The 23,353-nt window shown below is 42.9% G+C and overlaps 2 protein-coding genes across 2 annotated transcripts; one reads left to right on the top strand and one right to left on the bottom strand.

The window, feature by feature from the left end:
- The first annotated feature begins 7,094 nt into the window (after window positions 1-7,094).
- Window positions 7,095-18,653, top strand: dsc2l (desmocollin 2 like). Its single transcript, XM_077016983.1, has 16 exons — window positions 7,095-7,266; window positions 9,062-9,152; window positions 9,369-9,565; window positions 9,775-9,888; window positions 10,109-10,264; window positions 10,575-10,719; window positions 11,444-11,598; window positions 11,789-11,923; window positions 12,507-12,692; window positions 13,593-13,840; window positions 13,994-14,142; window positions 14,947-15,168; window positions 15,404-15,628; window positions 16,176-16,291; window positions 16,645-16,893; window positions 17,225-18,653. The coding sequence occupies exons 1-16, from the start codon at window positions 7,225-7,227 to the stop codon at window positions 17,438-17,440; spliced, it is 2,646 nt and encodes an 881-aa protein (XP_076873098.1). The 5' UTR covers window positions 7,095-7,224; the 3' UTR covers window positions 17,441-18,653.
- Window positions 18,654-19,501: 848 nt separating this feature from the next.
- On the bottom strand, window positions 19,502-21,094 carry c1ql1 (complement C1q like 1). The gene is made up of 2 exons (XM_077016982.1): window positions 20,524-21,094; window positions 19,502-19,992 (listed from the first exon to the last, which is right to left on the bottom strand). Exons 1-2 carry the CDS (start codon window positions 20,998-21,000, stop codon window positions 19,813-19,815), a joined length of 657 nt encoding a protein of 218 aa, XP_076873097.1. The 5' UTR covers window positions 21,001-21,094; the 3' UTR covers window positions 19,502-19,812.
- Window positions 21,095-23,353: the final 2,259 nt, after the last annotated feature.

Genomic DNA, 23,353 nt, shown 5'->3' with positions numbered 1-23,353 from the left:
TTAAGAGAAAGGTTTAGTCTGCTTTAACTACTGTACATGATTTCACAGACCTGTTTGATTATATAGGTTTAACTCTGCTGATACTTTCATCGAGCTGTATCGCGAGGCTAATACAAAACTATCATGTTGGTTCAGCTGTTTCACGCTGTCACGAACAATTGACAATGGATACATATCGGTTTTTTTCATGATCAGTGAGGCGAAAGAGAGTTTTGCTTGTTTTGCTTCAACGGACCCTAACAATGCGCTCTCAATATCTCAAAGAATTACGATAGGAAATAATAAGAGTATATCAGATCAATTGATAATTTCAGGGGCATTTCAGGAAGCTTGCTTTGGTATAATTGCATACCTGTCCAGGTAGTGTGGCATTGTGGTTAGACTATATATCAGACACACCCAAACACCTTGATCAGGTCTGACTAAATATTTGTACTTAAATAATGTTTCCCTGTGTGTCGGGGAGTTTATATATTTACAGTCAGCTTTTATTTTCATAATGAATTAATTGATAAATAAGAAGACATTGTTGCATAATTATTAGAAATGGCTCCATTGATGTTTAAAGTTTATATATATAAATATTTATGATGTTTATATATTGGCATTTCTGTTACGTCTGCGAGCATGCTGACATTTGGGCTAGCATATGCAAAGGAGTATGAGTTACTATGTTTGGGGCGGTGAGGATCCTGCAGGTTTGAACGTAAGGGTGCCTCGTGTCTGTGTGCAATGCTAGTATGATTTGTGTTCATAGCTGTTCCTAGGGGCAATGCATACTCTCTCCCACAAATATGCATGTAGACTTTTTTTTTACTTTACATGCACACACACATTTCCAGAAAAAAAAACATTTAGTTGCAAATGTCTGGAAGGAGGGAAGGACCCAAAGTAAAGCGTAGTTATACATTATCATTTAATTACAGTTTAGCTCCCTTAGATAAGTGGTCAAATGCTGAAACTGGGTACTGTGTTGATGATACTATTATAATGAAAGAAATTCTCATGTGTAAAAGAGCGTTTGACCGAGGCGAGGAAGGAATGAGCCAGGGTGTGTCTCTGATTCAGGAGTGGTTCTCTGCTTTAAGGTGTTGTCTGACTGCTGGAGGGGGTGACTGGCACAAACATAAAGGAGGGAGAGAAAGACATGTGAGAAAGAAGTGAAAGAAAAAAATAATAAATGAGTCATTTATTCTGCCCAGCCTTGAGGCATGCTGAAACAGACATTACTGTTTCTCTGTGAATTTCTATTTTCTGTCTGTCTGTCTGTCTCTCTCTCTCGCTCTCTCTTTCTCTCTTTCTCTCTCTCTCTCCCTCTCTCTGCCTCTCTCCTTCCTCCAGCTTTGCCAACCGAACATACAAGATCTTGTTCAAAGCATGTACGTTAATTAAGCAGAAAATTGTAACCTTTACAAAGACTTTTGTCAAGGCATGTGGAGTTTTCCTCAGTGTTCCTCTTTGCTTTTGTGCCTCTGCCTCTCTCTCTGTCTCTCTCTCATTCTTCAGCTTAGCCAGTGGAAATCAGAAGATCTCGTCCAAAGTGTATAAGTTCATTAAGTAAAAAACTTAAAGTTTTAGAGTGACTTGTGTTTTTCGTTATTGTTGTTTTTTTTTTTTTTTCAAAATCAAAGCACAGGAACTGTAGCTGGGGCTATGCTCAGGGAGGACAGACACAATAAGACCTGCATGTTAACTAGCCTTTCAACCCTTCTGAACCACCACAAATCAGCCCCCAGTGCCTGAACCCTGGGCAGGGCAAAGAAAGAGAATTAGAGTTGAGGGGGCGAAAGTACACAAAAAGGCAACACATCGAGACAACCAGTCTTGCGGGAACCTCCCTGTTCGAACGGTAAACAGACTCAAACATGGCCAGCTTTGCTGTTGATTTAATTGTAAGAACATGCCTTTAACGTGATTAGGACACTTGAATGACTCACAGACAGGTCATAGACGGAAAGAATAGAAGGGGGGGGGAGAGATGACATTTGTTGGGTGTGAATCCAAGGGTGGGGCTAAAATAGCACACTAGTCAGCACCCAGTTCTCCTGTGGTGACATGTCAGCAACTCTCTCACTCTGTCGTGTCCTGCATGGGGAGCTAACCCTGGATGTGGGCATCATACACAGTAATGCAGTTAAAACAAATAGGTTCACTCCCACAGAGAAAGAAAGGCTCGGAAGTCTGTTTCAAAACAAACATTTATGGGTTTATTAGAGGGTTAGGACTTTTGCGAGGGTTTGGTGTTTGGATTTTTTTGTAGTCATCACTTAGGCATAAGACATGCAGGAGGTTACTGTGAGTCCTGGGAGCAGTGAAGAAGAAAGTCCTCTTCTATGGCTTACTGTGCTATGCATTTAGGATATTGTAGTGGTTGAACATGGTGCTTTCTGTGCATTATTGTCATCTCCTGCTACATCTGCATGGAACTAGTGCAGAACACACATTCAGCCCCTGCCCTTTAGCTCAACAGGGGTAAAACAAGAAAACAAACAAACAAACAAACAAAACAAGTCCTGTTTTTACATTTGTGGTCCATGGGGTCTGAGTGTGCCTGCTCCTGTTCGTAAGGGTGTGGCACAGGCGGACTGACGCTTGCTTTGTTTCTCGGTGAGCTCCACGGCAACGCCCTCAACGGCCTCGCTGGAGCACTGCCTGTCTCGGCATTCCTGCGTTTTTCCTTTGACGCCTTCTCCTCCTCGGCAATCAATCTCTATGTCTCTCTTTCAGTCTGTCTCCTTTTCTCTCTCTCTCTCTCTCTCTCTCTCTCTCTCTCTCTCTCTCCTTACCCCACTTGCTCTCTTTCTGTTCCAACCCTCCACCCCTTCCTTGCTCACATTCTCAGATGTTCTCAGTGTGTGTGTGTCTCTTTAACAGCACCATTCAACAAAAAACAACCCCAACCCTCCATAGCAACGGTGCTGAGTGAAACTTGAGCAGACAGATAAGCCAGCCAGTGAGAGAGAGAGCAAGAGCGAGAGAGAAAGAAAGAGAGAGAGAGAGAGAGAGAGCAAGGGAGACAAAGCCAGAAAGAGAAACAGGGTGGGGGGGGGGGGGGTGTCCACATTTTTTCTGAGGGACACATAATGATCTGCAGCTTAAAGACACAAACTTTTAGTACTCTAAAACTAAAACAATTATTTAAATGGTGGACTTTAAAAAAGTGTATTAGTTATAGGGGATTATTCACTGACTCCTACTTGTTTTTATGTATGAGTGTTGGTAGGTTTGAAATCTGAAATATATGTCATATAAACTTTAAATAAATGTTAGAACCCTTTACCTAACTTAGTATGAATGGTTTCTCATCAGAGCAGCCTGTTTATTTCATGCGGTATTACAGTTATACTGGTCTACTGTATTGCTGTAGTTATACTGGTCTACTGTATTGCTATAGTTATGCTGGTCTACTGCATTGCTGTAGTTATACTGGTCTCCTGTATTGCTGTAGTTATACTGGTCTACTGCATTGCTGTAGTTACGCTGTTTTCCTGTACTACTGTAGTTACGCTTGTCTCATGCGTTGCTGTAGTTACGCTGTTCTCCTGCATGACTGTAGTTACGCTGGTCTCCTGCACTACTATAGTTATGCTGGTCTCCTGCTTTACTGTAGTTATGCTGGTCTCATGCGTTACTGTAGTTACGCTGGTCTCCCGCTTTACTGTAGTTGTGCTGGCCTCATGTGTTACTGTAGTTACACTGGCCTCATGCTTTACTGTTGTTACACTAATCTTCATTACTAGCTGGTGCCACTGATGGCCACAGCTTTGAGATGTTGTTAAAGGAACCATCGTTTCCATGTGTATATGCTCAAAAGAAAAAAAAAAACAGGATAAAGTTGTTCAAATAGTTCAGAGGTAAAATAAATATAAATTGAGTAGAAAAAAAATACATAAAAATACACTTTCTCGTTTTATTAGAGAATGGGGATATCCTGGCAATGATAGCCAGTGACCAAGAAATGTACACATGAGAATGTGAGGTGTGTGTGTTTTAAGGTTATTATGTTGAATTATGTAGATTATTTGTTCTCAGACACTGTGTGGGTTTTGTCTTGTATTCTGATGATTCCAGGAACCTGTTGGGTTTATGATTGTGTCAAAATCAAGAAGGTGACTACACAGTAGCACAACAACCTGTGACCAGGTTGCTTCAGACAATGTGTCATTAAGAATTTGAACTAGTCAGAGAAAAAGTTTACATGTGACGGTAAGTGTGTGTGGATGCAGAAGCACATCATGAGATATTTGTCATAGACCTGCAGGGTATACCTACCATCACATCTGTTTACTCTTTCTGTCTCTTACAAACACACTCATTAAATTCATACACCAATGAATTTTTTACAGTTCCATAACAATAATTTGAGTAAGATTACTGAGTGTTGGATTTCAGTGAAAACTCTAGTCATTATGTCTGTACATTCTTACAGTTAAGATTGACATTTATAAAGTCAGATTTTTAATAATGATTGCCTTTTAATATCCCATGATAAACAACATAATTAGCAAATTAGCAGTAACTGCTTGTTTTCCTAGGATTAAATTTCTGACCCTGACAAGGCAAGATTGTCTTCACCACTGGTGTCTAATTTAAGCTCTGTTAATTGTACGAGACTTTAGAGTTATTGCCACAGAGATGTGGACACAGGTGAAGCAGGTTACACCTTTTGCTTATATCAATTCACAATGTTGCTGACAGACTAAAATATTTAAACTGTCAAAGATTTTCTCTTACAAAAACTATAGAAGTGTGGCATTTGATATCTTTATTTCAGGGCCACACTATTGTCCAACATAACCACTTTAACTTCTAGGTCTTGAAAATATAGCTACAATCCTAAAACCGTAGCTACACCTTACTAAATGGCGTACTAAGGTGCACACTACATCTGTCTCAGGTTTGGCTTAATACCAAAAATACACACACACACACCACAGTGAGGAAGGAAACATTCCCAGAGAGAGAGAGAGAGAGAGAGAGAGAGGGAGGTGGTAATCCAGTAAAGGCAGTCATGCAAGCCCTTGTTACCTGAGCTCAGAAAGAAGGCACTGAGAGAAAACAGGGTAAGAGAGTCTGTTGAGGACAGAGGTGTAGAGTTACCACTGCACTTTTGTGGCCGGGTCTTAAACAGCAGGAGATAGCCGGGTATGAAACCCTTCTGAACGGCAACCTTTTGTAGTTCATAATGCGAAATGATTTAGAATGCAAGAATGCAAAAGAGAAGATATTTTGTTTTGCTGAAAGCACCCACTGCAGCGTACACTCTAGGGGGCAGGTCCTCACCGAGGAACAACGTGTGACCAGCAGTCTTGTGCAATGCTTCACTTTCACTCATGCTCTTACTCTTTCTCTTTCCCACACACACGTATGCTCTCACACACACGTTTTAAAGTGACTCAGCGATGATAATCCATCTGTGAAATGATAGAGAACACATGGAACCTCAGGTGTGGGTGTTACCAGGTGTGTCTGAAGCTCTGAGCAACACACCCATGCCAGTTTCAGGATTATACACCTTGTATACGGTTGATGTACTGCTCTGTCCTGTGTTTACATTAGAAATGTATAAGTGATATTTATTGATATTAGCATAAAGAATAAAAGTATATTATGAGAAAAAAAAAACCCAAAATGCAGCCTACAGTAAGGCAAAGAAAAGGCAAAAATTAATCGTAATCTGCCTTTTTCCTGTTAAACTGAATATGCTGTGAGTTCACTCAGTTAGAAGCCTGGTCAGATAGTTGGGGCAGAGGTTTTAGAAGCACTCACACTGACGTTCCAAATTCCTCAGGCCCATGGAATGGGTTTGACTGAGCGTGACGTTGTGTCAAATGCCCGCTGTGTTTTAACACCTAGTGCTCTGCTGAGATTCATCCACCAGTGTGATGTGTCCTCATCAACATTTTATTTTAAATGCAGTTATTGCCTCATCTTTGTCTTCCTGACATAGCCCACTGCTAAACCTGACGCCACTTTAACCTTCTCATGCATGTCAGTATTCAATCAGTACTCAATCAATCCTCTTCCCGAGCATTTGCAGCCCTGAATAAAGGGAACACACACACTTCAGAGTGTGTCCTGAAATGCAAGACCTACTTTAACTAAGCAGGTTTTCCCAACTTTGCTTAAGAGATAAATCTTTAACATGCTACAACTTAAGTGAAAAGATCCTTTCCCATTAAGGTTCATCAGACACAGACAAATTATGAATAATGTCAGTTGTCAACACACCCACATCCACACACGCACACACAGAGGAAGAACCACAGTTATGAGTTACTTGTGGCTAAAAAACCTACACACTACACCAATCCTTATCTTATCTTGATTTGGGGTCTTCATATTGAGACATATCTTTTTGGTGACAAAATAAAATGGCATCCTAGATATTATTATTTTTTTATTCATATAACAGGTAAATGAATTGCAGTAGACAAGCAGCAGCTTAGCCTGTCGGTAAATCTATCCCAACTAGTCTGTGAGATGTTAGAAATAATTTGCTCAAAGAAACATCAAAATAAACATAGAACAAAGAATTTGTACATTTACTTCCATTAGGTTAGTTTCTACGGCAGTAATGTGCCTACTTTAAGACTAATATTCTTATAAACTTAAACCTGTTTGATATGACTCAGATGTAAACTAGACACTACAGTCTAGTTTCGCATAGTTTCATGCGTTTTCATTCGTGAGCCATCACCATTACTATCTTCCGTCTAGTGACTACCAAAACAGCTCACATACTGGACTGATTGTGAACCGAAGTGCACTTCCTGGTTGTAATGTCAACTCAAGGCTCACTCGGTTAACACATGGCTGTATGACTCTCCCTCGTCGAGCCGTTCGTGGTACCGGGGTGTTGCCTCCAACACCTGTCCACACATCACTCCCCAATACCGCTCTCTCTCACGGGCACGTGTGCGCGCACACGACGAGTCTCACAGGTAGGACAGTAACTCACTCCTGGGTTCGCTGGTGCACAAAGACATGAACGTAACCTGCTAGGTAGACCCACCGAGCACGCTTCTCTTACGTCTCCCCCACGGCAGAACAGCTAACGCCCCGTCACACCCATGTTACAAATTACAATGGCTTGAAAGCTGCCCGCCTCCCCACCACTACACCGCGCCCAAGGACTTTATCCTAGCCTCCCCAACAGGAGACGTTACGGTGGTGCGGAGCGCCGACGTTTACCGCTCTAAAGAAACCACTGCGTTATTAAACATGTTCAAGGACGATATTTTCTCTGTTGGCCTGTTCTTTGTGGTAAGTTTGAGCAAACGTGTACTCTTAACTTTTTTTTAAACTTTAAAATCGAGAATATTCTTGTGGTCTAGTACGCGTGTGGTCTATTAAGTCGGTATCGTGTCTGAAGTTATGTGCCTGTTGTTGTCGAAACTGCCCACATAACTATAGAGGTATAGTGTGTGTATATCGGGTATGTTCACAACAAAACACCCCTCTCTGTGTTTCGGGTTGCATCGCAAGTGTCGCTAAGCTATCGCAGTTTACAGCCTTAGTTGAAGAATGGCAGTCGGATAACAACTCGAGTGTTTCGAGGCAAGGCTCGTGTAAAGACTGGGCGGCTTAACAAATAGCCTATATCCACAAGCAGTTTGCATATTTATTCTCCAGCAGGACCTTATCTGTTGGCACCCTTTCGGTTATGGTAGGTTAATGATTGTAGAAGGCACATTCGTAGTAGTGGTTAGGTCATCTTACTGTAGCTCGTAGGTTTGTTATGGAAAAAGCGAAGCACCTTCACCTACAAGGTAAAGACCTTCCGACTGCATGTATAAACTACAGAACAGATAGAGCTAAGGCGATGGTCTGCTCTGTCAGTTTCTTTTAATTTCTGAGGGGTTAGACACACACACACACACACACACTACAGCCACACTGTTGAATTCTGGTCTGACTGACAAACAACATAGGGACTTTAAACAGTAAATTAACAAATGAAAAAAGGGTTCATATGGTTTTATTATTGATGTTATTATTGACTTCCCTTCTTTTTGTAAATAGTGATTGTATTGTTATTTGTTATAAAAATGTATGTTTGGTACATGCTTATTATTACTTAGTAAACATGCTGTCAATTTTCTCTTGGTGCACATGTCTAAAGATACAGTTAGGAACATGTGTAACCTTACATGATCCTGTGTGGGGTTCAAGTTAGAACAGAAGAGGTTAATCAGCATTATGTCACCTTAAGATCATTGCAGAACTGTGAGTGAAAGCTTGCGTAATACTTCTGTGCCATGCTACAAGGTATTCTTCAAAACAAGGTTTCATTTATTGTTGTAACTTATTTTAGTTGGACTTAAAGACTAAAATATTCTGATATTTGGAATTTGATTTGACATTTTACGCCTTTGGGGATGTATGATGATTTCTTATTTTGCCCAATCTTGAGGAGTTTTGTGTTCTGTGAGTGGTGCATTCTTATATGGTTAGGTGAGCAACTGATAACAAAGGTTAGCTGGAAGTGTATTGCTCTACCATGTTCTGTGCAGCTGTCCCATGACGACTACCAGCACCCCCCCTGCAAAAGCGTGGGTGTCTGGAGGAGTGGGGAGGAGGTGACTTCTGCTCACACTGGGAGGAGCAGCTTCTACTTTCAACATCTGCTTCTCATTAGGATGAAAAAATCCCAACAAAATATTCATCCCATCCCTCAAAAGCACAATATGGGTGCCAAGAACACAAAAACCTCAAAACATAATAGAGAAAGTCCTCCCTTAAAATCTGTGTGGTTCAAACTCCAGCTTCATCCACTTAACTGCACAACTGTTGCTTTCTGTCTGACCTTGATACTCGTGCTTCTGTTCTCTTTTACATAGCCTTACCACCACCGCTGTATGAATTATAACCAGCGCTATTTTAAGGGGAAGACATGCAGTGTGTGTTTGCTTGTAGAATAGAATAGCATAGAATAGACTTTCACTGAAATTGTCTTGGGTACTGTGTGGAGTTTGCTCACATGCACTGTGACAGTTGTGGCAAAAATGTGCAGTAGCTGGCAAGGAGTTGGTAGTTAGTCTGTTCTCTGCTCCTTCAGTTCCTGTGCAGTTCTGCAGAGTCATGTGTTCAGACAGACGTCCAAGCACAAGTGCCTCAGCGACTACAGCGTGGCCATGTCATCTCCAAAGGTAAAGAGGTGGCTTACCCAGCATATATAACACGCACATAAAAAAGATCTGCAGCTGACAACCTTTGTTTCGTGGTTCACTTTCTCATCTTTCTTCATTGATTAGTTCTTGTTTATTGGTTAGAAAAGATTTTTTTTCTTTTGAATGTATAACCATAATTACTAATACTGGGGATTCTCTAGTCATTGTTGGGATTGTCTCATGTTCTTTTTCTAGTGAATCTGGGTAATTGCGGGACGAGGCATTTGGATTTGACCTGCAGTGACCCAGACTTCGCTGTGAAGCCAGATGGAACTATTCTCACTTCCCAACTCACCACAATACCAGATGATGGCAGATCATTCTCGGTTCTGGCGAAGAGTGAGACGGGTCAAACATGGAGGGTCAATGTTGCTCTCTTCCCGGCTGATCAGGTGATCCTGCAGAGGGAGTCATGCACGATGTTGTGCAAAGTGTAACTTGGGTGTAATGCTTCAGGCTGGGATGACCAGAATCCAGTACAGTTTGCTGAGTTTACTTCTCTAACATATCTCCAAAATCTGGGGATGAACTAATGAGATGAACTAGGCCTCAGTCAAAAGCTCTACAGACTCTACAGTGTTCTTGTTGTTTGTGACTACAGGTGTTTCAGAAGTCCAGCAATGATGCTCTCAAGCGTTTTAAGAGACGATGGAGACCTCCGCCTTTCAATGTCATTGAGAATGATAAAGGACCTTTCCCTAAGAATGTGGAATATGTAAGATCACAACACTTTTTAATTTTTTGTCACAGTCTCACATTTATCCTTCTCTTTGTCACCCCATCCTGCAATTCACCCTGCTGGCCGCACCCTGTGCCCTAACCATACCAGCCATCTCTTCCTGTCATCCCCAGACACCCCCCGCCACCCCGCCCATGTTTTCACCCATGGTTATTGCCTCTCATATCGATCCTGCTGTGCTTCTCTCCTCTGCCAGGTTGCATCGGACTCATCAGTAGATCACATTGTTTATTACACAGTCGAAGGCATGGGCATTGATTCTGAGCCTGTGGGCATTTTTAGACTCTATGGAGACTCTGGCTTGCTACAAATACTCCAGGCTGTTGATCGTGAGCAGTACTCTAGGTTTGATGTAAGTACTTCTAATTCTTCTCCTCCGTTCTTTTGCACAGAGCAATTATGTACATAGGGTCATGTACTCAAAAAAAGTCAACAGAGCTCAAATGAACTTTATTGCTCTGAAATATTTTGTATTTGTATAATTAAAAGCAATGTGGCAAGGCATATATTACAGCTCACACATGTCTAATATTCAGAGGTTCCTCTGTATTTTAAGTGAATCACTTGTATAATTTTATTTATATTTGCTATGATACTCCATGAAAATGTTCACCTCTCCTGATATATGCTGGAATCTCTCACCTGGTGCTCTTCATCCTCAGTTCGTGGCTCATGCATTTGACAAGTTCTCCAATGTTGAGACAGACCAGCCTCTGCCAATCACTGTGTATGTACAGGACGTGAATGACAATGCTCCAGAGTTCTCCAGTCTTCTGATATTTGTCACTGAGGAACATAGCAAACAAGGTGAGAGAGACACAGACAGACACACACACACACACACACACACACACACAGAGCGAGAGAGAGAGAGAGAGAGAGAGATATGTGTTTCAGTATAGTTTCAGTTGGATCACAAATCCAAATGCAGTTGGATCACAAATGCAGGACCTTGTCAGACCTTGTCAGGACCTTATTTTCACAAATGCATTATTTTATCATCATCCATTTGCACTGCGGCTTTTGAGCAATCAAAGTTGTCAAAAATAAAATGCAAACACTAACTAAATGTAAGGAGTCTTGAACCACCAGATTAACAGAATGCACAATGTGGAAAGCCATTCATAGCGAGAGGGCGTGATCGTTGGTCTTTGGGTGGGAGGGCTGCCCTCTGCTTCCTCTCCCCTCTTTCAGTGTGATGCTACCAACCACTGGGGCATCTGTCAGGTCACCAGCAGAGAAACGAGCACTTAGCCCTCAAACCAGTGTCCAGCTCTCTCGTCTCACTGCGTGAGCAGCAGCTCAAAAAGATCTAGTAGTCGTCTTTGCAGGTCTCGGGGAAGAGTTTGTTAGCTGGCCTGCACACAGCTTGGGAGCTGTCATGGGGATGGGGACCCGCATGAATCTGACCGAGACAAGCAAGAACTGGCAATGATTCAGTTAGGAAAAAAGTGAGCCCAGTGCATGCTGGTACTTTGTTTTATATGATGTGCAAAAATGATTTGCTTTTCTATGTCTGGGCCATGTGAAGGCACTTATGTAGGGATAGTGAACGCCACAGATAAGGATGAGCCCAACACCCTCCACACCAAGATCAAATACAGCTTATTGAACTGCACCGACCTCTTCACCATTGACCCATACAGTGGAGTATTAAGGACCTCCAACGACAGGCTGGACAGAGAGGTATGCAGTTGCCTGGACACATTTACCTTGCTTCATATACCAGGTATGAGTTATACACTGTGGTGTATAACTGTGGTGTATAACTGGGCACATTTGGACAATGCCTCTCTAAATCTGTCCAGATTGATAGATGTGAATATATTTAGGTGTTTGGTAGTGGTATTCAGTATATTACATTTTACCCCCACAGACTCAAGATAGGTACTATGTACAAATGGAGATTAGAGACATGAATGGAGCCCCGGATGGTCTGTCAAGAACTGGGGTCGCTGTTGTTTCTCTGACCGACATTAACGACAATCCACCCACCTTCAGACAAACAGTGGTAGGTTTAGAAGAATCTTCTTTCAGTCAAATCAAATCAAATCAAATATATTTGTATAGCGCTTTTCACAACACATGTTGTCACAAAGCGCTTTACAGGATTAACAAGGTTAACAATACTAAAACCACAACACACCACTACTGTGACTCCAAGTCATTTCTTAGACTGGAATCAAAGGTCATTTGTCTATATGTATTTGTTACATAATTACTGATCTATGAAATGATCATGAGTGTCAACAAATACTCAATACAACAAGGTTCTTACATGTCACGCCATACTCAGTTTTTCTCTGTGCCAGCTACAGCAAATGGTTATTGTATAACAGAGGTTATGGAAGTATTTACATGTCCTCAACAATTTTAAACAAAACAATTACACACACGATATGACATCCAATACCTCTAAAGCATTTAGGGTTTCACACAGGGCTCAGGTCATCACTTCATACTATCAAGAATTAGTCAATAGAGGAATGAGTTGTGCACCGTATATGGCGGGGCCTTTGGACCTCCATCAGCCCATCAGTACTGGTTCTGGTCGCAGTGCCATTCACAATCCTGGTTTGTGTTCTGTGGGACAGTACAAGGCTAAGGTGCTGGAGAACCAATCGAACGTCCAGGTCCTTCGCATCCCTGTTGATGATCTCGATCTAAAGGGAACCCCGAACTGGAAGGCGGAGTACGACATCACCAAGGGCAACGAGAGCGGCAACTTCTGGATCACGACAGATCCCACCACGAATGAGGGCCTGCTCTACGTCGTAAGGGTAGGCACAGAAGCGCAGAATGCTGACGGACACTGCTGGCTATGGGGAGGGTTACAAACATTTCAGAACAAACAACAGATCGAACAGAAAAAATTAATTTGTTATTGTTTTTTTTTTTTTTGGAGATTTTTGTGAAGAGCTAATGCCCAGTTAAGGACTAGGTAATAGGTTTCTCCTCGGGTTGTATATGAATGCTGGTTATGGGTATATTTACCTGCAGATGGATTACTTTTGATGTACAGTGTCATTGTCCTGAAGCTGCTGTGGTGGACATTGCGTCTTTGCTAAGGCGTGTTTCATTTATGGCAGAGTTACAATGTTAGCCTGTTATCTGTAAGCAGGGTGGGAAAGAGACAGTGTGTTGCCCTGTCTGATATGTTTGTTTGTGTCAGTAGGCGCGCCCTTGCCCACGACCAGCAAGCTAACACAGGAAGAGTTTCCTCAAGGCGTTTTCTCTGCTCGAAGAGAAAATTTGTCAATATCTCATGTCTGAACGCACTAAGGCGTCGGCGCGGAATAAATCAGATCAGCCATGTTTCTGCTTGCAGAACACATTGTGGTTGTAAACCAGAAAATGAAAGCTGAATTATGCAAATCATTACTGCTCCCCTGCCATGCTTACCACTGTATATAGGTTGCTATTGTACACCGTTTTTAGCATGCTGAACAAAGACACTTATTGAGTTGTTAAGTCTCTTCAGTGTGTCCCAGTGTGAACAAAGCCATATCCCCATGCTATGAAAGGCAAAAAAACATGAAAATTGAAGAATGAGAAATGTTTTTTGAAAACAACAAACGAAACACGTATAAAATACATATATTATTCAGCTGTTATCATTATCTATTCCACAGTGACAAGTGTTCTCTCCTATTTTTTCCCCTCTCATCTCCTCTCCTCAGCCTTTGGATCGGGAGAAGCAGGAGAAGCTAAACCTGGAGGTGAGGGCCCGTAACCAGGTTCCCCTGACCAGAACCACTGCCACCTGGCAGACGGTTCCAGTGGAGCTGAGTGTGGAGGATGTGGACGAGGGGCCGGAGTTCTCTGTGCCCATCCTGCAACTCAGAGTCAAGGAGAACTTACCCAACGGAACGCACATTGGAGTATACACAGCCATTGATCCAGAGACCAAAAGCAGCACTGGCATCAAGTAAGTTTGTGCTTATGTATAGGTTCAGTTTGGGTTGATTTTATTAAACTGAAGAAACGAAGAAACTTGCGGAACCAGAGATCTTCAGGGCAATCATGTAGTGTTGGAAGTGAATGTTCAGGGAGGATCTAATCCACTGTTCTCCTGTCTCAGGTACTACAAGATCCCTCAGTCCGACCGAGGCTCCTGGATCTCAGTGGTGGAGAACACTGGCGAGCTGAAGACTGCAAACATCATAGACCGAGAGTCTCCTCTTGTTATAAATGATACATACAACATTACCGTAAAAGCTGTGGACCAGAGTGAGTGTGCTGGCACAATACTTGGTCAAATCTAAAATAATGAGTGTATTTGTTATAAATATAACATATATTATTATTATTATTATTATTATTATTATTATAAAGCTTTTCATATAACCTCTTATAGCTTTGTATTTGACAGCTTCGTGATCTTATACCACACAAATGTATGTTTAATATAAAATACCATGGATGTTATGAAGCTTAGGCAGGTGCCTGCAGTAAGTTTCATGCCACATTTGAAAAAAACCTTTGCTCAGTAATGGAGATTTCCACTCATGTTCTAGACTGCACTGATTCAGCATGTCTGAGGAGAAGCAGTCTCTCTGAGTTCCTACGGCGTGTTTCGCTGTATTCTCTTAATGGGTGATATCTTTGGTTCAAATCTGAGAGTGAAACCGAGCACCACAGAATGTTGCAGAATGGCATTCCTAGATGAGATCTCTTCCTCTCGGCCTTATGGCCACTGTGAAGGGACGTTCTTAGGTCATGGAAGGTCCAACCCGCATTGTCGTTATGCTTAATTGTCTGTAGCACAAGGCATTTGTGTGGAGAACCGGTTAGGTGATACAAAAGCAACTGTTAATAAAAAGAGATGCCACATTCTGAGGTGAACAAAATGTTTGAACAGATCCACATGTCTTTAACTTTGGCTTGATATGACTTCTGCTTTTACTGTTGACACTGACTCCCCAGTCAAAATGACCATATTAATGTAACATTAGCACCTGGCAGCTGTTAAAGCCATTTATACGTGGAATAGAGCAAATAATCAAACACTAAACTGATGTCCTGCTTCCTCAGGTCAGAAGAGTGGCACTGGCACAGTGATGATCCTGATCGAGGATGTGAATGACAACAGTCCCTTCATAAAACCCTCCAAGCGGGTGGCTTGTACCTCGAATGGTAAACGAGGCTCCGTTCTTATCAAAGCTGAAGACTATGACAAGCCACCGTATGCTATACCTTTCAGCTTTGAACTGGGCAGTGAGTTTGCTGGAAAGTGGAAGCTCACCAATGCCACAGGTATGTCAGTGGACACTGAGGCTTCAGGAATGCTTATGGTCTCATCTTTAAAGTTCTATGATGTTTTCACAGTTATAAAAAATGTTTTTGTATTAAATAAAAATATGCATGTGTATAGAAAGCCCTTAAGGCAAGTGTTGTGTAGTGGTCGATGTATTTCAGTTTGTCATGTCCAATGTCCAGGCATGTTAAATGTCCAGTGGTAATGTTAAGTTAGCCTGTTCTGTTTCTCCAGCTACCACAGTCATGTTGGAGCCGGCGGAGGACATGCCTAATGGCATGTACCAGGTCCCCCTGATAATAAAGGACCTCCAGGGCGAAGGGGACAAACAGATGGTGTCCATACGAGTTTGTGACTGCCAGAGCAACGGAGAATGTCCAGACTCGGGTGTTTCTGCCAGACTGGGAGGATGGGCCATCCTCGCCATGCTGCTCTCCCTACTACTGCTCCTGCTGCTCTGTAAGCCCCTCCCCCTGGTCACACCCTCAATCACAAACACTCCCCTCTCTGTAAGCCCCTCCTCTAGGCCACACCATCAATAACAAGCACTCCTGCTCTGTAAGCCCCTCCCCCTGGCCACATCCTCAATCACAAACACTCCTGTTCTGTAGGCCCCTCCCCCTGGCCACACCCTCAATCACAAACACGTCTGCTCTGTAGGCCCCTCCCCCTGGCCACACCCCCAATCACAATTTGTTTTAACCCCAGTTCAGTGTTGAATGTGAGGTGTAATTGTCAGTGCCTTGTAAATGTAAGCTTACCAAATTCTAACTGATTTCTTGAATTATTCACATATGCACCCTTCAGTATTAATGAGCCATGATGATACTGACATTTTTATGGAGATAAAACTCTTAAATCAACACAGGGGAGTTTTAAAATATTTTTTAAATCTTGTTAGTTTCACAACCGTTCATATTTGTCAGTGAGGCGTATGAGCAGACCCATTAAAACACACAGTGATTTGATCTGCTGCTTTGAGTAATGGCCCTCCATCCTGTTCTAGGTCTGCTGCTTCTCTTTGTGTGTACCACAAAGGGAGAGAAACTGCAAATGATTGACGATGATGGAAGTGGGGGAATGCTGCTCAAATCCAACACGGAGGCTCCGGGGGAGGAAGTGGTGAGAGTGGTTTCAGGCCTCACCCTTTCAGCCATAAAGGAAGAGCGGAGTTTATGTTTAGCTCAGGATATGTGTAGCTCCTTACTGTAGGCTGTCACTGCCTGCAGCTGCGACTCCAACCAAAGCCTCAGCAACCCCCCAGCCAGTCTGCGTTTTTTTGATCACTTCCATCAGCCCTAGGCAAGCACATGTATGTAGCGCAAGTTGATTACATGTTGAGCCTAAACAGAATGAAAACCATGGCTGGCTGGAGGATCAGAGGGAAAAGGGTTCAGGAGTCCTTCATTTAATATTCTTGTGCCAGACGTGAATCTGATGACCGTGAATCTTATCCCCCCCCCCCCCCCCAACAGAAAGAAGCCCCTCTGCTGATAGCACCTGGCAGCAAGGTGGATGGAGGAAGTTTCACTAAGGGCGGAGGTGGCGGGACCATTGACTATCGGACAATCGGCTCTTATGGAGGCCAAAACGTCATGGGACAGCAGAGCGTCTTGGGAGGCTCTCAGGGCATGTACGGCACCGGCCAGTTCAACACCTTCCAAAAATACTCCGACATGGCCACCGTGGAAACGTGGAGGACCAACGAACTTTACCTGGACAACGTAAGTGGAGCTGGTGACTATGCAACATATTCGCACACGTATAGATCTAAGCAAGCAGAGGCCGGAGTGCCTTTCTCTTCCGATCGCTCCTACCCAGACTGTAGACACTGCACGCTGACCTTACGCTCGAACCTTTCTACGTAACCCCTGCGTTTAAGCTGCGATGCCCCGGTGCAGAGGGCCCTTGTTTCGCTGCCTCTTTTGCTCATGCTCCGTAGTGGTGTACGTTCTCTCTCTCTCTCCGCCTGGGGCATCTTATTGGCATTCTTTACGGCTTTGATGTACTCTGCTAATTTAATTTCTGATTTCTTGGCTCTTCCTCTTATGGCAGAAACTGTATCACTTCGGTGAGGAGGACGACGGGCGTTTCGCGGCTGATGTGCTGAAGCCCTATGGGTACGAGGGTGCGGGATCTCCTGCAGGGTCTGTTGGGTGCTGTAGTATCCTCAGTGACCGAGAGCCTGTGGACTTCCTCGATTCGCTTGGCCCCAAATTCAGGACACTCGCTGATGTCTGCACGAGCAGAGCGGTGAAGGGTGGGCAGTGAGACACAGGCGGAAGGGGGGGCGAGACGGTGTGAGAAATGACACGAGATTCGTTTGAGTAGTCATAGGAACTGGCCGGTCTGTCTTGAGAAGAAGGCAGATGCACTGGATCACCAGCCACTGGAATCTGTCACCAGCACTCTGAAGCCTAATGTATTACTGCTTGGAGCTTTCTAATCATGCTCTGTCTAGAGTGGGACTCAAGGAGAAAAACGGCTCCATTCAGATTAAAATGTACGTGTGTGTGTGTGTGTGTGTGTGTGTGTGTGTGTGGGTGTGGGTGTGTGTGTGGGTGTGTGAGTGGGTGTGTGTGTGGGTGTGTGAGTGGGTGTGTGAGTGGGTGTGTGTGGGTGTGTGAGTGGGTGTGTGTGCACATATTTTGTTTTATTTTGGTCAGCACTTACGATTGTTGGCTGTTGCATACTACTGTAGTCCTTTCACTGACAATGTGATGAACACGTTTTTTATGTACAAAATGTGTACATGTTGCTTTTATCTCAGTATCAGTTTTGTACAATAAAAATGACATTGACTCATCACACAATGACAGGGTGCCCAAGTGCCCCTAACAGAGATCCATCTAGAGTAGCATCACAGTGTCTTGGGTAGGCCTGGACAAGTGGATGCCCCTTGACTTCAGAAACACTGGTAATACTGTTCATTGCATTTGTACTGTAAGCTTCAAATCTGTTTTCTATGCAACAGCGTTTCATTTTCCGTTGTACTAAAACTAGCTTCATTTTTGATTCTTAAACAATTAAAAATAATTTAAAGTTTTCAGAGATGTTTAGGAGCTATTTAGTTTCTTCAGCTTGTCACTATAGGGGAGGCTGGTGTTGGTATCGTGCTGGTGTTTAATAGAATCCTTGCTTAGAGATTCTTTTAATCACCAAAGAACTAACAGGTTGTTCAGACCATAACCCAAAGGTGTTAGATTTGACGTTATATCCTATCAGAATAGGGGGCTTATTGTTTGTTTATTGATACGGTTTGAGAGCAGGAACACTACAGATTGTAAATGGTTTTTGAAGTGCACCATGCCAAATCTGAACCTGTAACATGACTAAGAGTTTTTAACATATGCCAGAAAGTCTTGATACCAAAACCTTTTGGGATTCTCCATAAACTTGTCACTGCTTTCTTAGCTGTTTTGTGTGAGATGGAATATTATTACTTTTTTAGGAGCAAAAATAAAAAGGTTTTGTGTGAAATCAATCAGAAAAGAGATGTGTGTTTTATGATATTATGTTTTTTCATTCCAAGATTGTATTATTGAGATAATAATAGATATTTTTTTCAGAGAAATACTCCCAACTGCAGGTAATTAAATGGAAGTGACAGGTAGACTTTTTCAAGTTGCAAAAACTTTTGCAAAATGTTCAACGACAAAGTTTGTTATATGATGAATAAATTGTTGCTGGATGCAATGGAAGATGCTCTCCTAATGTACAGCCTCTATAAGCCTGCTGTGATCACCTTTCAAGCTGAGAATCAGATGTACAGACGCGTCCTTAATGCACGCTGGGGTTTGCAAGGTAATGAATACTTAAGAACTAAAACTCACGACCCAGCTGTTACATTAACATGAATTATGAATCCAAGAGGAATTCATGTAACATCATTGTGTCAACATTTTTTAAACCATAAAACCTAGAAAGGCAAACATAATGGATATTGGAGTGAAGTTTGGACGCAGTATCTGAGGTGGTTTGTATGGTGCCCCGTCTTTCACAAGCCAGTGGTGGACCTATTTGCTGATTAACATTAGTCTAAAACTGAACTAAGAGTACTGTTCAGACAGTTTACTGCCTGGGGGTCGCTGCCCAAAACCTGGCACACTGACACTTTTACTTACCTCATGTAAAACGTATCAATGAATTCTGAACCCATTATTAACAGTTCAGCCAGTGCTGGTGCGGGTGAATGCTGGGAAGAGCCGTTGTGCGAGCCCTGTAGCCATAGTGAGACATCTTTACCAGTGCCCTGTGAAGACTGATGCCAAGCACTCAGTTCTCAACTGAACATCGATTCTACTGTGGCAACAAAAAGCCTCAGTCAGGGAATCAGTAGCAGACTTCGCCTTTTATTCAATGTGAAACTCACAGACAAAATACAAATGGGTCCCAGATATTTTGGAAGGGACAGCTCCACACTTGCATGAAGCAACCTCACAACACAGTGACACACCTAAGCACGGATACGGATGTACACAAAACCCATAAAAAAAAAACACATACCAGTCATTCCCACATGTGCATTCATGCGTCTGTGGTGTATAAGGTTTTGAGACACGTTCAGTAATGTTTTAGGGTTTCTGAAGCCCGTTGTGGACAGAGTTGGTGGTGGTGGGGCGCCACCCGGATCAGGGCACATCTCAGAGCTCATAGAGCAGGTAGCCAGAGAAGGTGCTAAAGAGGTCTTTGAGGTCTTTGAGGGTGCTGTCACTCTTGTTCAGGCGGACGTAGACCCGATCCCCAGCTTTCAGCTTCAGCACCGCACTGTTACTGGCTGTGTCTGTGTGGAGCGCGTCTACAGCCACTGCAGTCGCCACGATCTGACACACGCACGCACGCAGGCACACACACACACACACACACACACACACACACACACACACAAACACACACACACACACACACACACACACACACACACACACACACAGTCATGTTATCACTCAATTCTTAAACAAGCATTTATATGATTATATCCCATGATCTCTTGGTACAGATTTTTCAGTTGAATCAACTTAGACCTTAGCAATGAAAATCTATAAAATAAGCCATTTCCTCTTTTTGTGTAATCAGCGATTTTAGTTTTTGATTTGTTATTATCTTTAAATTAAAATTACATTAATATGCTAAGTATGCTTTATTTTGCCTCATTTTACTTCAGTCATGTGGAAATTGAAAAATAAAATGTGCAATAAAGCTTAATAATATTGTTTTTTTATTTTGTAGCTTGTGGAAGAATGATATAAGGATATATTCTGCTTAATATGGTCATGTATGGATATGATTAGCTTGATTAGCCTCATGTGCTATTAGTTTGCCAAGTGAGCTCGATGGCCACCTCTTTAACTTACCTTGTGGTCATTAAGCACCAGGTCAGCCCTGAGACTGAGTCCAGTCTTCACTATGTGGTAGCTGAAGTGGTACACTCCGTCTGAGAGGCACGTGAACGTGCCAGTGGAGGAGGAATAACGGCTTCCCACGTTCGTCACCACGTTAGTGAACTTCAGCACGTCATCCTTCGCAAACTCTTCCCTCAGGGACGCGTAAAAGGCAGCGCCCCCCTTTGTTATGGACCCCTCGCCCTTTGTACCTGGGAGGCCGGGAGGGCCCGCCTTGCCGGGTGGCCCTGCTGGTCCTGGTGGACCTCCTCCAGAGGAGGAGAGGGGGATGACCAAGCCGTTGGCACCCATGTCATGTGTGCTGCCTTGGGCTTGGAAAGGGTCGCATACAAGTCGGCAGGTACCCGGTTGGATCCCATTCTGGGCTGCTTCGAAGCCCCTGAGAAGCAGGGATAGTACCACAAGTATTGCTGCTCTTTGCCTAGCCATGTTAACTGCACTCTAAACCCAGATAAATGAGGATACTTAAACCCTCTAGGGAGTTTCTGTAGCGACCTGCAACTTGAACAGTGATTGGAGGATCAGACGGATATGTGATGCCATTTAGAAACTGCAGAAAAAGAGAAACAGAGATCTTCAGCATCAGCAAAAATGGCAGAGAGAATGATTTCATGTACTTCCCCATAAATCACATGCTGGTTTGTTTCATAACACTTGACGGTCTAAATAACAATCTTTCCTAACAATTCTCTTACACAACACATGAGCCAAAGCTCTGAGTACAACACGCTGCCTTTGGAGTTCAGGTGTCCTGAATGGCATTTTCAGCACATAGCACTGAGAGGTCAGCTACGTTTGGACAGCTGACAGGCACAGACTGTGCTAGACTCAAGAGTGCACGTTCTGCTATAGGAATGGTGCGTTAATGGCTCCACATACACATGCAGGCATGCAAGCTTACATGCATGTACCCACAGATACACATACACACACACACACACACACACACACACACACACACACACACACACACACACACACACACACACACATACACACACACACACACACACACACACACACACACACACACACACACACACACACACACACATACACACATACACACACACAGGCTTCCCCAAGCTGCTCCAGAAATGTCAGAGGAAATGGCAGTAAATGAAAATGCTCCAAATGTCACACCTCATGAATGTCATGATTACCTTTACACCCCTGCTCCCAACACACACACACACACACACACACACACACACACACACACACACACAGATCCATGTACACAATCTAGAAACACTGACACATGGCTTGTACAATGACACCAAAGATTGTTAGACTTTTAGACTTTTAGGTCTTTTCTTTGAAAGGATACTATTGAAAATGTATTCGTTCTCTCTCTCTCCTACTCTCTCCACTGTCTAAATTTAGTTTGTGTTGCTGGACAGCAAAACTGAATTAATAAGCACTTCTTCTCACTGTTGTAAAGTGAGTCCTCGTTCAGTAATAATCTAATCTAATCTAATAAACTAATCAAAACGCACCAGGTTCCGCATGCACCAAGCCCATCTAACTATTGAGACCACTGTTTCCATAGTTTCTCATTTTGACCTTTCATTCAATGTCATGGCTCCTCCATGTGTGAAAAGCAGAATAAAGTACCAAAAAATAAAGAATAAAGCTCTGGGAAACAGAGCAGCTTCTTTTACTTTGTGATTGTGTTAATTAAGTATCTCTACCTCGCCTCAGGAGTAGACGTTTGATAGATGAGTTGCTCATTAATGCAATTTGAACTTTATATTTGTGTCTTCAGACTCGGTTTTTACAATATATTTTGAAAGAGTGCTTTTTAGGAATGAGGAATCAAGCTGATTGGTTTGACAAAGTGGAGAAGAGGAAGCTTTTCTTGGCAAATAAACCCCCCAGTTGGGCTCATTAGAAAAATCAGAGACATTTTGAAGATTCACAGCACATCTCCAGAGGATGGCTCAGAAGAAAGTGACTGAGAAAACTGCTAAACTCCCTCTAAATGCCCTGTCTACTTTTGTAAATGAATCTGTGGCCTGACATTTGTTACAAACAATTACTATTTGCTAGTTTTTTTTTTTTCTGTTGGGTTGACTTATTGGTCATTGCAGATGAGCCACAGGCCAGTAGAAAAAAGGCAGCGTGCACCTGAGCTGTAGACCAGGCTGTAAGATGCTATCATTTGTGGAACTCAGTAATCGCTACATAAATCCTGTTTTATCACCATGTCCCAGATCAGCAGAGCATTTTTGCTTCTTATGTTATACGCAGTTTGACAGTGGCTAAGGGCCTTATTAAAACAGATACATTACCACACAAGTTTTTTTATTGTTTGGAGACTATGAGCAAAAAGTTTGTGTGTATGTGTGTGTGTGTGATGGTGAGTCAGAAGGAGAGAGAAGGAGATCATTTTATCAATATATCTCTTACATCATGCAACACAGTGAGGCAGGCTGGCCGTGGGGAGAAAGGCGTCCTTCACGCGGTCTACGTGAGGACACGAGGACAGTGAGGACAGTAATGGTGAGGGACGTGCAGGACCTGCAGCAGGAGCAGGGCTGAAGAACCACGCGTTTACCTCAACACACGTTCGCACAAGCAAATTGTGAGGTAAAACCCTGTTCATACTGCACGATGAATAGATGGTAGAGGACTGCGTGCTCTAACCTTGCTGCCTTTACTCTGTGCTAAGGGTTTCAACACAGCACATCCTCAAGCTTCCAGAACAAGTATGATGTAAATGTTCTCAATTTCTGTTTAGGCTTTAGGGAGTTAGGGAGTTATATAGTGTTAAGACTCC

The sequence above is a fragment of the Brachyhypopomus gauderio genome, chromosome 9 (assembly GCF_052324685.1).
Source record: "Brachyhypopomus gauderio isolate BG-103 chromosome 9, BGAUD_0.2, whole genome shotgun sequence".
NCBI lineage: Eukaryota > Metazoa > Chordata > Actinopteri > Gymnotiformes > Hypopomidae > Brachyhypopomus > Brachyhypopomus gauderio.
The sequence above is the reverse complement of the archived record's forward strand: the minus strand, read 5'-3'. Positions and strand labels throughout refer to the sequence as shown.

What these genes read in the sequence shown, in the direction of transcription:
- dsc2l (XM_077016983.1), top strand. Translation starts at nt 7,225, where the DNA reads ATGTTCAAGGACGATATTTTCTCTGTTGGCCTGTTCTTTGTG. An exon ending in GAAGCTCACCAATGCCACAG is followed by an intron (nt 15,169 to 15,403) that starts GTATGTCAGTGG and finishes CTGTTTCTCCAG; the next exon opens with CTACCACAGTCATGTTGGAG. An exon ending in ACGAACTTTACCTGGACAAC is followed by an intron (nt 16,894 to 17,224) that starts GTAAGTGGAGCT and finishes CTCTTATGGCAG; the next exon opens with AAACTGTATCACTTCGGTGA.
- c1ql1 (XM_077016982.1), bottom strand. Translation starts at nt 21,000, where the DNA reads ATGGCTAGGCAAAGAGCAGCAATACTTGTGGTACTATCCCTGCTTCTC. An exon ending in TGGTGCTTAATGACCACAAG is followed by an intron (nt 19,993 to 20,523) that starts GTAAGTTAAAGA and finishes TGCGTGTGTCAG; the next exon opens with ATCGTGGCGACTGCAGTGGC.